Genomic DNA, 15,276 nt, shown 5'->3' on the forward strand with positions numbered 1-15,276 from the left:
CCTCCTTGAGCCAGTTCTGATAAGAGTAATGTTTGAACACTAACCCCCACCTTCCCCATCTTCCCCTCCATTGTAAAAGTTCTTTCATGCCTCTTTTATGTTCTACTTTCTCCCTTTCTCCTTCTCCCAGTGCATACCTCTGTCTCACCCCTTAATTTTATTTTTTTTTAGCTATCATCCCATCATATTCAGCTCATATTCATGCCCTCTATCTATGTATACTCCTTCTAACTAATAGTGATAATAGTTATAAAGTTCTTAGAATTTACAAGTATCATCTTCCCATGTAGGGATGTAAACATTTTAACCTTATTGAATCCTTTATGATTACTCTTTCCCTGTTTACCTTTTTATGCTTCTTTTGAGTTGTGTGCTTGAAAGTTGAACTTTCTATTCAGCTCTGGCCTTTAATCAGGAATATTTGAAAATTGTATTTCATTGAATGTCCATTTTTTTTCTCCTGAAGGATTATACTCAGTTTTGTTGGGTAGGTGCTCTTAGTTGTTTTCCTTTGCCTTCTGGAAATATATTCCAGGTCCTCAGATACTTTCATATAGAAGCTGCTAAATCTTGTGTTTTCCTGACTGTGGCTCCGTGATATTTGAATTGTTTCTTTCTGGCTGCTTGCAATATTTTCTCCTTGACCAGGGAACTCTGGAATGTGGCTATAATTTTCCAGGGAGTTTTTATTTTGGGAACTCTTTCAAGAGATAGTTGATGAATTTTTTTTTCAATTTCTGTTTTACCCTCTGGTTCTAGAATATCAGGGTAGTTTGATAATTTCTTGAAAGATTATGTCTAGGCTCTTCTTTTGATCACAGCTTTCTGGTAGTCCAGTAATTCTTAAATTATTTCTCCTGGATGTATTTTCCAGGCCAGTTGTTTTTCCAGTGAGATATTTTACATTTTCTTTTATTTTTTTCATTCTTTTGATTTTGTTTTATTATTTCTTGGCCTGCTCTCCTGGCCTGTGCTCTGGTCTGTCAGCAGCCACAAGCATTCTTTTCTCTCCTAGCACTGTGATCACAGATCCTTGCTTCTCTGTGGCTTTAAGCTCCGGTGTGCTGGTGTACCTCCTTGCCCTGGGACTGCAACTAGAATCTGTATATGGGCAATGCAATAGAGTCTTGCACCCAGTGCCCAAAGGGACTCCTGTAATTGCCCTATCCGTTTTACCTTTTGTGTGTTGAGAGCTCTGGAAGCTGCTGCTACTGATTCAGTTGTCCCGAAGGCCTTCTGCTGGCTTGACTGGGTATTGCCTGTGCTGGACTGTGCTCCTCACTCACCCACTGTGTGATAGACCTTTCCTGCTGACCTGAATTGTCTTGGGCTGGAAAATTGTTTCACCCGTCCTTTTGTAGGTTTCGCTCTAGAATTCATTTTGAGCATTATTTAAAGTTCTTTAGAGGAGAATTTGGGAGAGCACAGACTAGTCCCTGCCTTTTCTCTGTCATCTTGGCTGTGCCTCCAAAACTGGAAAGTTTTACTGAACTGCAATCTGAATATATGTCAAGAGTGTGATTGGGCTGTCAAAACAACAACAAAACCCCAGATGAAATTGTAAACTGTATTAATAGAAGTATCATGAATAGAATAAGGAAAATGGATAGTCCGACACTATTTGGCCATGGACAAACCATATCTGGAATTTTGTATCCAGTCCTAAGTACAAAAGTGAAGAAAGAAGCATACATTTTTAGACGTGGATACTCTGTGAATCAATTTTTCTTGCTTTTTTGAATTTTTTGCAAGAGGTTCACACTCTCCACCTCCCTTTTTGGTTTTTAATTGGGGCAGGGGAGCAAGGAGGAGTCACTATTTGGCAATTTCAACCAGTTTTTCAGCTGTGTCTGACTCTTTGTGACCCCATTTGGAGTTTCTTGGCAAAAATACTGAAGTAGTTTGCCATTTTATTCTTTAGCTCATGTTACAGATGAGGAAGCTTAAGCAAACAATGTTAAGTGACTAGCCCAGGTTCACGTAGCTAGTAAGTACCTGAGACTAATTTTGAACTTAGGAAGGTGAGACTTCCTGACTCCAGATCTGGCATTCTATCCGTAATACCACCAACTGCCCTATTTAGCAGTAGTGATGCCCAAAAAAAGAAGAAGAAGAAGAAGAAGAAGAAGGCCACTGAAACTTTTTTTTAATGCATAGATGAGAATAGGAGAAATTCAGAAGGAAACAAGGTAAGTAGGACAGTTTTGAAAATAATGTGTATAATTACATGCGTTATATGATAGAGATTCCTGGTTTTATACAGAATCCTCTTTGTGTATGGAAATGTCCGTTTTTGAGGTTTAAGTTCAAAACATAAAAAAATTTGAAGTTAAAAAGATAAAAATGATAGACTGCAGGTACAGAATAAGAGATTTTCTGTCTCATGTTGGTTTCTCATCTTAATGATTCATTTTGGGAGAGTAGAGAAGTTATTACATGTGACAGTAATTTTTAAAAAATTGAAAAAGCATTAAACATTTTTTAAAATAATATTTTATTTTTCCAGCTATTACATATAAAAACAATTTTTAACATTAATTTTTTAAAATTTTGTGTTCTCTCCTTCCCTCTTCCCTGAGACACGTAAGCAATTGTATATAGATTATACATGTTCAATCATGCAAAATATATTTCCATATTAGTTATGTTGTCAAAGAAGACAGGACTCCTCGCCCCACCCCCCCCCAGGAAAAAAAAAGGCAATATGAGAAAGATAAAGAAAGTGAAAAATATATGCTTCAATCTGCATTCAGATGTCATCGGTTCTCTGAAGGTGGATAGTATTTTTCATTGTTAGTTCTTTGGAATTGTCTTAGATCATTATATTGCTGAGAATAGCTAAGTCATTCACAGTTGATCATCATACAATATCGCTGTTATTGTGTATAATGTTCTCCTGGTTCTGGTCACTTCACTTTGCATCTGTTTGTATGAGTCTTTCCATGTTTTTCTGAAATTGTCCAGTCATCATTTTCATAGCAGGATAGTATTCCATTACAGTCATATACCACAACTTGTTCATCCATTCCCCATTTGATAGACACCCACTCAATAATCATAAAGCATTAAAAAAAACAGATTAAGGAGGTTTAACCTAGAGAAAAGAAGATTTGACAGGGAAGACTGTTCCGTTATGGGTAAGACTATATGACTTCAGAGGTTCCTACTAATACAAAGATTCTGTAATGATGTGAAATACTTAAAAGATAGTTTTGTGGAAGAAAGATTCATTTTGACCTACTTGGTTCTGGAAGGTAGCACTAGGGCTGAGAAATGGTGGAGATTTTGACAATATTTGGAAAACCTTCCAAATTTTTAGAACTATCCAAAAATGGAATGGGAAGTATAGTGAGTTTGCCATCAGTGGAGTCTGGGTGACTTTCTCTAAAGGATATTTTAGTGGGAATTCCTGTATCAGATAACATATCAACAAGATGGTCTTCGAAGCTCCTTCTGTCTCAGAGATTCTGTCCTCCTAAACCTATATTGAATGTCAGTTAACACTTTCAGTTTTATGACTGTGAGCTATATTTATTTATCTGTTCTTTGGACATGGTCCATTATATAGTTGTAATAACATGTAATCAATACAATATAACTGCTGTTTCACACATAACACAGTTTGAAATCTAATTAGTTGAAAGTACTGAGTTATTTCCTACATAAATTTTAGCTGGTATTTTCTTTTATTTCTTCTGTTGTTTTTAGTTTGGCTTTCTCCAGTCTCTTCAAGAAATTTTTAAAAGAAATTTTAGATGAGGAACATTTTCTTAATCAAACAAATGACAAAAAATAGTTGACATGTATTAGTGAAATAGAAAGAAGTAAAGAATGGTAGGTTGACCCAGAGTACTTGATCCCAGTTCTTGTATTGAGAAGAGGTCTAATGCAGCTAATTTTTACCTTGTCTTAGAGGTAGAGGAGAAGCATGGATTTCAGAAAGCCTTAAGTTTCTAATTGATATTATGACTCAGGTCATACAAGTTAATGGTAACATTTTGTAGGCAAGTAACAACATTGAAGAGGCAGCTAGATGGCTCAGTGGATAGCCTTGAGTCCACAGGATTTGAGTTCAAATCTAGCCTCAGACACTTTCCAGCTGTGCGATGCTGGGCAAGTCATTTAACCCTGTTTGCCTCAGTTTCCTCATCTGTAAAATAAGTTTGTAAAAGAATTGGCAAATCACTCCAGTATCTCTGCCAAGAAAACCCCATGACTGATGCCGAGTGAAGTGAGCAAAATCAGGAGAATGTTGTACATAGTAACAGCCACGTTGTATGATGACTGACTTTGATAGACTTAGCTCTTCTCAGCAATGCAAGGATCTAAGACATCTCCAAAAGTCTCATGATGGAAAATGCTGTCCACATCCAGAGAAAGAAATATGGAGTTTGAATGCAGATTGAAGCATACTATTTTCTCTTTACTTTTTTCTGTTTTGTTTTGTTTCTTCTTTCATGTGGTTCCTTCTATTGGTTCTAATTCTTCTTTACAACATGACTAATGTGAAAATATGATTAATAGGAATGTATATGTATAGCCTATATCAGAGTGCATACCATCTTGGGGAGGGAGGCGAGGAAAGAGAGGGAAAAAATTTTAAAACTCAAAAGCTTACATAAGTGATTGTTGAAAACTAAAAATTAATTAACTAATTAAAATTAAAAAAAAAAGAAAGAAAACCCCCTGGACATTATGATCCATGGGGTCATGAAGAGTCAGACACGACTGAACAACCAAATGACAATGTTGAAATAATTTTCAAATAATTTTAAAACTATTTGTGTTAAACTAAAGGAGAACAGTTTGATCATAATATTGGTGAGAAATGGGATGAATTACAAAAGACATTTGTGTAATTTCTTTCCTTCTGGCCTATAGAGTTGATGGTATGGGGTGGAGATGGAGGAATACAAAAGATCACAGGATCATAACTAGAACTGGCAGGGAGACCTTAGCGGACATCTCAGCCAATCCCCCCATTTTACAGATGGCCCAGAGAAGCCATGAGATTTGCCTGTGGTCCCACAGGACATAGCAGAACTGGGACTCAAAGGCAGATCCTCTGACTCCAAATCCAGCACTCTTTCCATTGAACCATTTGTCTGGATCATTACAGGCTTCAAGGGGAAGCAGCATAAGCGGCAAAGAAGTAGCTCTATTCTTTTTCTTATAATGGCTTTATTCTAATTTAGAGCACTAGCCTCTTTCTACATATATGTGTGTGTTGACCTTGTACTAAAGTGTGGAAGTCAAGAGGTAGAGTAACTGTTCAAATATAGACCATTCCTTATAAATGTCACTTAGCCAATTTCCACAGCCAGATTACTGAATAAAAGTATGTCTTTATCCTTGACAGGTTTTTGACTGAGAAATTCTGTAGTATGATAGCAAAGAAAAGATACAAAAGCATGTTGCTTGTTTGTTTTTTTAATCACTTTTGAAGACAACAGAATTTACTGTTTCAGATGGTTATATCTATTGCATAGGTTAGGGTATAGGATATAAACTCTTTGAAGGCCAGGATTGTTTTTCATTTTTGTCTCTATATCTGTGGTACCTGGAACTGCACCTTGCACGTATTAACTACCTAATAAATATTGAATGTATCCTATATACTTTGGCATAGGAATTACAGAACCAGGTGTGTGTTGATATCCTCTCTGCATGTGAGAACTACATTTCTAAAGTTGTTCTTAAAGAAGGTGGAACAGTAAATATGGAAGAAGACTTGTTGGTAAGCACCTACTCTTTCTTTTCTCCTTCGTTTTTAATGGTCAATTTAAAAATTGTTTTTCTATTTAATATGCATCTCAAACATTGTTAGAAAATCAGAGGGCTTCCCTAGCTTACTCAGTTAAAGAAATAAAGCTCCAAAATTTTTTGGTTGTTGTACTATTTGATTTTTGTCTTACATTCTTGTTTTCTAGAATAACTCTATGAGAAACTTGATTACAACAGGGCAAACATAACAAGTGTCATATGTTGGTTAAAAGCAAACATAAAAATAATAAGGAAAGTAAATGAGTTGTTTACTCTTTACTTACCTTTTGAATGAGAACGTACCTTGTGAGGTATTTGAGCTTCAGAATACAGAATTAATAAGTGGTGTTGGATGGTTCCAAAGTAATGTCTAAAATAAAAATGAGGTGCTTTAGAATTCAAAGCACATCTGACCTCTGAGAAGCATGATGATGTTCTTTTATACAATTTTCCTACACTCCCTGCTGTGGCATATGTTTCAGTGCAAGGTGTTCCTTCAAAGGGAGTGAATGTTCAGCTAATTAACTGATTTATGAGCTGTAAGTCAAAAAGTATTTTATGGTAATTCTGAAAAGTACTGATATTAGCATCTGACACCATCCAGTGAAGGAAATAATGAGCTAATTCTTGGTGCTGTTCAGCACTGGCCATCATTTTTAAAGATCAGGTCATTTTTCTAATCCATCTGAAAGTTAAGAGAAAACTTATAGTCCCTTTTTCCTTTGCCAGCCTAGCATTTGCAGTTCTAAGTGATTGAAGACCATCGTTATTTTTCAGAGAAGGGTGTTAGTGCCTGAGGCATTATTATGTGCATATTTTTATATTAAATATTATCAGCATCAGAAGGAATGAAAATGTTATGTGATGATCCACAGACCTGTATAGAACAGACTTGATTCTCAAAGTTTCTCCAGTGATATTGACTTTTTAATCTGTCTGAAAGAATCTAAAGCCTCACTGTTCAAATTTTCCCTAATGTCTACTCTTTCTGGCTACTCTGATTAAACTGATTTATTGTGAAGTTAAATCTGTCACTAACACCTATGATGTAGTCAAGATAAGTATGAAAAGGATTTTTCCTGTGTGCAGCAATTGGATTTTATTAGATGGAAATTCTTATTATCATTGTCATATATTTCAACCAAAACTATATTCAAAATTTTAAACTGCATAGCTCCTTAATAAGGACTTCAGGTTTCTTTTGGTCCATTAAGAAGGAAGGTGACTTTAAGATTTTTTTTTTCTTTTCCAATTTTGTTTCTAATTAGGTAAGTTAGCCTAAAACATTTTTAAATCCCTAACAACTTGATGCTTCAGGGTACAAAGGAGGAAAATGTTATTAACTAACAATAACCATAATTTGCATCATTCTGTTTTTTGGTTTCTTTTATCCAAAGCAGTTGCCACTGATTTTATCCTTGAAAAATGATACATCAGCTATGGAACTAATTCTTTTCTTTCCATGTTTGTCTGCAAAACCACTTCTCTCTGTAGGTGAGACATATCTTTACCTTAGGAGAGGTGGCTCAGCTGTGTCCATCCAAAGTGGGGAAACGAGTCTTTCTTCTGATTCAATCTATTCTGGCTTCTGTTGATGAGGAACAATGTAAGACACACGAACTTACGTTAATTCAACATAATGCACCACTGCCAAAAGGCACTATTAACATAAAGAATATATGTAAATCTTTGGGTTTTTTCCCCCCTCCTCAGTGCCTTCATCTCAAGATAATGGTAATCTTCCACCTTCTCAACCACTGTCCCAGTTCAGAGGCTCTGTCATGCCTCCACTGATAAGAGCCCACGCTGTCATTACCTTAGGTAAGAGTAGTATAAGAACAGTGGCATGGAAAACTGATTCTTCATTTTTTGCTTTTAAATAGTTTTGTAGTTCCCTAAATAAGGATAATCATGGTACCGTGTTATAGGTTTCTGAGTTTATGTTTGCTACAGCACATGGAGTTTTTAGAAATAATGTCTAGTAACAAGCCCAAATCTGCATGTACAACAGAATGCTGATAGAGGAGGATGACATGTCGTTACAATATGAGATTGTTAGACTTTACTATATGAGATTGTTAGACTTAGAAAAATTCCTGTGTGGGATTAAAGAGGAAGGGGCCACAATGTATTGCAATTGTGTGTGTGTGTGTGTGTGTGTGTGTGTGTGTGTGTGTGTGTGTGTGTGCGTGTGTGTGTGTGTATTATTCCTGGATTCTTGATAAGAGGCACTACAAATTACTTATCAGGAGATAGCATTTGGAAAAGGAGGTTTTAGGCATTGAGAACATTTATTTCTCTGGAATCATAGCTGTTAGTGAAGCTTTAAAAATCCTCTTAGAAATTAAAATTTTTCTTTTCTCTTAAGGTAAATTTTTTTTAACGTCTGGCAGATATTCTTTATAACAATAAACACTAAGCTAAACTTGTCAGAAATAGGGAATGAGCATTTGTATAGATTCTGCTGTATGCCAGGCACTGTGCTACATGCTTATTACAAATACTATCTCATTTGATTCTTACAACAACTGTGTGAGGCAGGTACTATTATTACCCTCATTTTACAGTTTAGGGAACTGAGGCAAACAGGTACTTATCTTGGGTGACACAGCTAGTAACTGAGGCTGGATTTGAACTCTGGTCTTCCTGACTCCAGGCCTAGCACTCTACTAGTTCTACTAGCTGTCTAAAATAACAAAAAATTTCGAGGCCTGAAAAACTTTCGATAGCTTTCCCTCCCATCAGAAAGAATAAAAATAATAAAATTAATGACATCATTATTCTTTCATACTTGCTCAGTACCAGTTCAATTCCTGGAAGTCAGAAACTTAGTCATAGTTCCACTGAGATTATGAAGTTATTTGCACAAAATGTATCAAAGAAAACTTGGAGAGGTAATGGGGTGTAGTAGAAATGGTACTGAATTAAGTTTGAGGAGATGTGATTTTTAATCCCATTCCTGTGAGTAACTAGCTTTGTAACTTTAGGCACTTCACTTACGCTTTCTAGTTTGTTATTACTTTGTCTGCGGACGGAGGAATTAGACCAGGACATTGGTGTCAAACTCAAATAGAAACAGAGCCCACTAAACCATACATAAGGATTCCTTTGGGTCTCATATTCACTTAATTTTAAAATGTAATATTACCTATGTTTTATTGTTTTAATTTATTTGTTTGTTTATTATTTATTTTGTTAAATATTTCCCAGTTACATTTCAACATGATTTGGGCTGCACTTGGGAGTGTTGTGAGATATGTACCACCCATAGGGCACATGTTTGACACTTCTGGACTAGATGATCTCAAAGTCTCTTTCTGCTTAGGAGGAGTCTGGGAAAGGTGCAAAGATACAGGTGCACACGTATGATGAGTGGCAAGTGAGCCATCTTGTCTAGAACTCAGAGTGTGTGAAGGAGATTGATGTGTATTAAGCCTGAAAGGGGGTCTGCAGTCAATTTCAGGGGGTTTTAAATACCAGAGGAATATTTTTTTTGTTATGTTGGAGGCAATAGAAGGCCAGTGGAGCTTCATGGACTGTGGAGTGACATAATCAGACTTTTGCTTTAGGAAAACCAATTTTGGAACTGTGTGAGGAATGGATTAGAGAAAGTAGAGAACAATGAGGAGGCCATTGTAATAGTCCAGGCAAGAAATAATGAGGATCTGAACTAGTGAATCAGCGTTATGAGTGGAGATAAGAGGGTGGATATGAAGGTATGATTGACAGCACTCTGCAACTCATTGTAGGGAGAGGTCATTGGTGACTTTGAGGTTACAAACCTAAGTGATTGAAATGATAAGGGAGAGTTTAAGGGAAAAAAATGAGTTCTCTTTGGACATATGAGATGCTTATGAGACATTCAGTTGGAGATGCCCAATAAGCAATTGGTGATGTAGGCAGGGCTGCATATGTAAATATGAGTTATCGATATAGAGGTAATAGTTGAATCCATTAGTTACCCATTAATAACATCATCAAGAAAAAAATATGGAAAAGAAAAGAGAGCCAAGGATTGAGTTCTGAGATACGATCACACGTAGAGGATAGGACATGAATAATTATCCAGTGGAGGAGACTGAGAAGACTAAGGCAAGTGGTTGGAGACTGTGGAGAGAGCTGTTTCATAAAAATCTGGGATGGATAGAGTGTTCAGCAGAAAGGGGCAGTCAGCAGTTTCATGTATTGCAGAGAGGTAAAAAAGGATAAGGCTTTTTGGCAATGAAGAGATTATTTGTAATTTTGAAGAAAGCAATTTCAGTTCAGTTTTGAGGTTAGAAGCCAGACCAGAAAGTGAGAAGTGAGTGAGAGGAAGTGAGTGTAGACAGAGCAATTTCAGTTCAGTTTTGAGGTTAGAAGCCAGACCAGAAAGTGAGAAGTGAGTGAGAGGAAGTGAGTGTAGACAGTTTTTTCTAGGAGTTTAGCTGTGAAAGTGAGGAGAGATATAGGCCAATAGCTTGAGCTCATGATATGAAGTGAAAAGGTTTGTTTTTGTTTTGTCCTTGTTTGTTTTTCAAATGGGGGAATCTTAGGCTTGATTTGTATCAGGGAAGGAGTCAGTAGGTAGGTAGAGATTGAAACTTAATGAGGTGCAATTGTGGTGGCAGTATTTTAGAGGCAATATGCTAGAGGAGAAGATGGAAGAGGATGAGATCGAGGGCACAGTTACAGGAGTCAGCTATGGAGAGAAGAAATGCTACTTCTCTGTCACAGACTGGAATAAAAGACTGGGAGTGGGGACAGGGGAGAGAAAATGGAGGATGATTAGGGGGCTTTTAGATATAGAATATGAAAAAAAGAAGAAGCTTATAGTGATTGACCTCTATTTTTTCGTGAAGTATGAGGTAAAGTTTTCTGAGGGAAGCTTGAGAAAATAAGGGGATTGTAACAACTACCTTGGGGAGCTGAGTAGAGTAGAATACAAGATTTGCCTTGCTGCACCTAGGACCCAGTTGAGATTAGATAAAAATTAGTAGTGGCCTTACTCTAGCAGCATGTGAATAAGAATGGAAAAGATAGGTGGCCATGTAATACATTGAGAAAGGTAATGTATACAAGAGCTGAAGCTTATACGTTTCAGTGGATTGAGAGCTTACTTGTTTAAACATCAAAATTAATTTTGGAAAAATGGACTGTTCATCAGAGGTATGCATAATATTCAATGCAATAATACACTTTCCTTTTGGAAAATTAAAGATTACATTTCAAAATCTTGGGAATTAAAAAAAAAAGGTGGCACTGGGTGAGGATGGGGGCACAATTGGGAAATAGAGAAGCAAATGAATAAGAATGCAAGTAATTAGGGCATAGAAGAAATAAATAGCAACCACCAAGAAAATTAAACCCTTGCATTTCTGATTCCAAATTCAATGCCTCATCTGTTAAGTTTTGTGGTTCCTCTCAGGTATATGTTATTTATAAGGCTGACACATTGCCTAATAGAGAAAGGAAGATTGTTTCATTAGACTTTGACTCTCCATGGAATGCTTCTCATAAAATCTCTAGAATTTACTTTTTTTTAAGATACCTTGCCTTGTCCTGTTTTTAATGTTGTGCAATTTTACTTTAGCTTCTTGTTTTATTGGCTTCGTGTTGGTTTGTTTGTATTGACTTATAATAAATGAAAACTTATTGACGATAAGCTTCAGGTGATTTAGGCATAAAACAGAACATGTCACTAATGATTAATTCTCTCCTATTACAGGCAAATTATGTTTACAGCATGAAGATCTTGCAAAGAAGTGTATTGCGGCCCTCGTGCGTGAACTGGAGGTGTGTGAGGAAGTGGCCGTCCGTAACAATGTGATTATTGTTCTGTGTGACCTGTGTATTCGCTACACAGTTATGGTGGACAGATACATTCCAAATATTTCTGTGTGTCTGAAGGACTCAGATCCTTTCATCCGAAAGCAGACTCTTATTTTGCTGACCAACCTCTTACAGGTATGTAGAGTTTACGTAGTTAAAGCCACAAATAACTTCTATGTGCAAGGTGCAGTGTTCGGCACCAGATATATAACAGTGAAAAACCAGTGTCTACCCTCAAGGAGCTGACAGTCTTAATATAGAGTCATGAAATGTATGTGAACAAAAATAATACATGAGAGAATTCAATAAAGGCCAAAGAAAGTTCCAGACAAAGTGCCATTCGACATTTTGGCAAGGGAGAGATCCCTCACCTGGGGATATGTGCAAATGTGAGGATTGCAATAGGCAGAGATATGGAGGGGAGCACCTTCTAGTCATGAAAGATGGATTCTACACATACTAACAAGTGGTAGAATATAGGGCATTTTATCTTCTCCAAAGGATGTAGTAAATTACCTGAGGGCAAGAACTGCTTCAGTTTTGTCTTGGTATCTCCAGTGCTTAGAATAGTGCCTGTCACAAAGCAAACACTTAATCAATACTTGCCATGTCATAGAAGCCAAGAGGTGGTCAGTTTTCAAAAGCTGTAGAAACCTCAGAAAGTCTAAGTCCTATGGAAAGGTACTAGGATTTGGCTATTTGGCATCTTCAGCTACCATCAGTAGACATCTTAAAGTTACCATGTCCAAAACAGAGCTTTCCCCCTCAACCCCCTCTTCATTACCCCCATTTCTGTGAAGGTCACCACCATCCTCCTAGTCGCCTGGGCTAGTAACTTAGGTGTCATCCTCAATTCCTCATAACTCTCACCTCCTTATATCCATTTTCTTGCCAACCCTTCGATTTAACTTTTCATCGTCTTTCAAATCTGCCCCCTTCTCTCCTCTGATACTGCTACCACACTGGTGCAGGCCCCTATTACCTCACATTTGGACTATCACAATAGCCTGCTGGTGAGTTTGTCTGCCACAAGTCTCTTCCCACTTCAATCCATCCTCCACTCATCTACCAAAGTGATTTTCCCAAAATGCAGGTCTGACTATGTCACCCTCCTACTCCATGAACTCCAGTGGCTCTCTGTTATCTCTAGGATCAAATAAAAAAATCCTATTTGACATTCAAAACCCTTCATAACCTAGCACTGCCTCTCCCTTCTACCTTCTTTCCAGTATTCTTACACCTTACTCTTCACCATGTCCTCTTCAATCCAGTGACACTGGCCTCCTTTGTTGCTGTTTCACAAACAACATAATCCATACCTTGATTTCAGGAATTTTACTGGCTGTCCCTTGTGCCAGGAATGCTTTCCCTCCTCACTGGTGCCTACTGCCTTCCCTAGTGTCTTTCAAGTCCCAATTAAAATCCCATCTTCTACAGGGAGCCTTTCCCAATCCATCTTAATTCTAGTACCTTCCTTCTGTTAATTTATCTATATATAGCTTTTTTTGCACATATTTGTTTGGTGTCTGCCCCTTTAGATTGTAACTCCTTGAGGGGCAAAGACTGTCTCTTGCCTCTTTTTTGTATCCCTAGCACACTGCCTGCACATGGTAGGTACTTAATAAATGCTTATTAATTGATTGACTATTTGGAGATTCCTGGTGACTTTGGAATAAGGGGTTTTAGGAGAGTTGTGAAGTGTAAGGTGACCAAAGCCAGGGCGGGGACAGGGGGCATTGAGGAGTGAGTGGTTGATGAAACAGAACCAGTGAGTACAGACTCCTTTAAAAGAAATTTAGCTGTGAAAGGGAGGAGAGATAAGATTGAGACAGTTAGGGAAGAGGTACCTTTTTCTTTTCCTTACATTCATTTGTTATGGACCAAGGGGAATGATTCTCTTCCATCTTCCAGCCCCATATTGAACCTTCCTCCTTGTAATAAAAATAATTAAGCAAAAAACACCAGATACAGTGGCCCCTTCTGACAATATATATGCCGTTAAAGTTTAGTAATCTCCTTCTCTTCTGTCATGAAGTGTGAGGTATATTTCCTTATCTGTTCCCCTGGACCATTTTGATTTTGTCTGTTGCTCAGAAGGGGTCAGGGCAGGAGCCAAGATGGCGGAATAGAGGGAAGCCAAACTCTCCCAAACATTCCCCTCTAAACAACTTTTTTTAAAATTCTTTTTTTAATTTTAGACTTAAATACTAAAACTTAAATATACAATAGAAAGCCTGTGTAATAAATACTACACATTGTGTTGAGAGCTGTCCATCTTTTCTTTGCTTCCTTGTAAGTTTTCTTTTGTTCTCTGCTGTGTACTTTTTACTTTGGTTTTTTTTTCCCCTCCCCGCCCCAGACGGCTACAATTAAGCATGGATATATTTATATAGAGAGAGAGATACACATACATATATATATACATATATATATGTACATATACATATATAAACATATACTTTCCCTAAAAAATTCTTCTAGTGATCTTTGTTCTTATGTTTGTATGTATCTCTTATTTCCTATCTGTCCTGACTCCTTTACTTTACTTCTACCCTCTACCTTGCCCTCTTATTACTTAACCTTCTTCCACAAGGATCCTTCCCTTATCCTCCTGTTCCCATAAATCTAAACACCCTTTTCTACCTCCCCCTTGACCTGTTCCCTCACGCTCCCCTGTAAATATCCCTCCCTATTTTCCCATTTCCATTAATCTAAACACCCTTCTATGCCCCCCTTTAACTTATTCCCTTACCCTCCCCTCTAAAGATCCCTCCCTTATCCTCTCCCCCTTCCTATCCCCTTAGCATTTTATTTCTTTTTGAATTTAGAAGACTTTTATACTCTTCTAGATATATATGTATTCTTCCCTCTTGAACCCATTCCTGATGAAAGTAGGTTTCCAGAACTAACATCCCTCCTCCCCATCTAATTCCTCTGTGTCAGTTCTTCCTCTCACACCTCATCTGTATAAGATAATTACTCTTTTTAGCTGTTCCTAAATGGTTTTACTTTTTAAAGGCATATCATACTTAGATCTACCCCAGTCTTTCTTATGAACTACCCAATTACTAATAACAATCTTAGACATACGTCTTCAACAACTTTTAAAGTAACGTGTCAAATTGAATTCTAGAGTGGCTTAGCCAACAAAAGGTAAGGGTGAGGCATTTTTCCAGCCCAAGACAACTTAGGAAATCAAAAGGAGAGATCTGTGGTACTGGCAGAGGTTGGGGGTGGGGGGATTGGCCCACGTGGCAGCAACCCGAGCTATGGGCCTTGGAGGCAGCAGCAATGGCATCAGCAGCAGTTTTAGGAGCTCTCGCTGCCCAGGGATGGTAAGGGGATTGGACAACTGGTCAGAAAGAGATTGCGGGAGATTTCTGAGCTAGCACTAGGTGGGGGACCAGGTGTCATTTGTCAACTCCACTGCACATTACCGAATTCCTGGTTGCAGTTCCAGGATGAAGAGTGTTATTGTTTGTGGTTGCAAAGGAACAGGACCCCTACCTGGGCAAGGAGCAGAATGTAGACCAGGAGAGCAGTGACCATACCTCTCCCCAGATCACATCACCTTAGAAGGATTGGAAACTTAGTTACACCTGGCCCCCCTAAACTGAAAAGAAAGCCTGAAGCTTGGGATAGTGCTGCGTGCCCTCTGCCCCCACCCCCTTACTCCCCAGGTAAACAGAGTTCAACTTTATTTTA

The 15,276-nt window shown here is 37.7% G+C and overlaps 1 protein-coding gene across 2 annotated transcripts in view; it reads left to right on the forward strand.

Moving 5' to 3' along the window:
- Positions 1–15,276, forward strand: part of NCAPD3 (non-SMC condensin II complex subunit D3) — a 106,608-nt gene that overhangs the window by 49,436 nt on the left and 41,896 nt on the right. For both annotated transcript variants that reach the window (XM_020968758.1, XM_020968757.2), the window contains exons 20-23: positions 5,630–5,737; positions 7,258–7,369; positions 7,477–7,584; positions 11,468–11,706. In XM_020968758.1, coding sequence (XP_020824417.1) covers positions 5,630–5,737; positions 7,258–7,369; positions 7,477–7,584; positions 11,468–11,706 — 567 coding nt within the window. The remainder of the gene's footprint in view (positions 1–5,629; positions 5,738–7,257; positions 7,370–7,476; positions 7,585–11,467; positions 11,707–15,276) is intronic.

The sequence above is a fragment of the Phascolarctos cinereus genome, unplaced genomic scaffold (assembly GCF_003287225.1).
Source record: "Phascolarctos cinereus isolate Bilbo 61053 unplaced genomic scaffold, phaCin_HiC Scaffold_726;HRSCAF=1367, whole genome shotgun sequence".
In the NCBI taxonomy this organism is placed as follows: Eukaryota; Metazoa; Chordata; class Mammalia; order Diprotodontia; family Phascolarctidae; genus Phascolarctos; species Phascolarctos cinereus.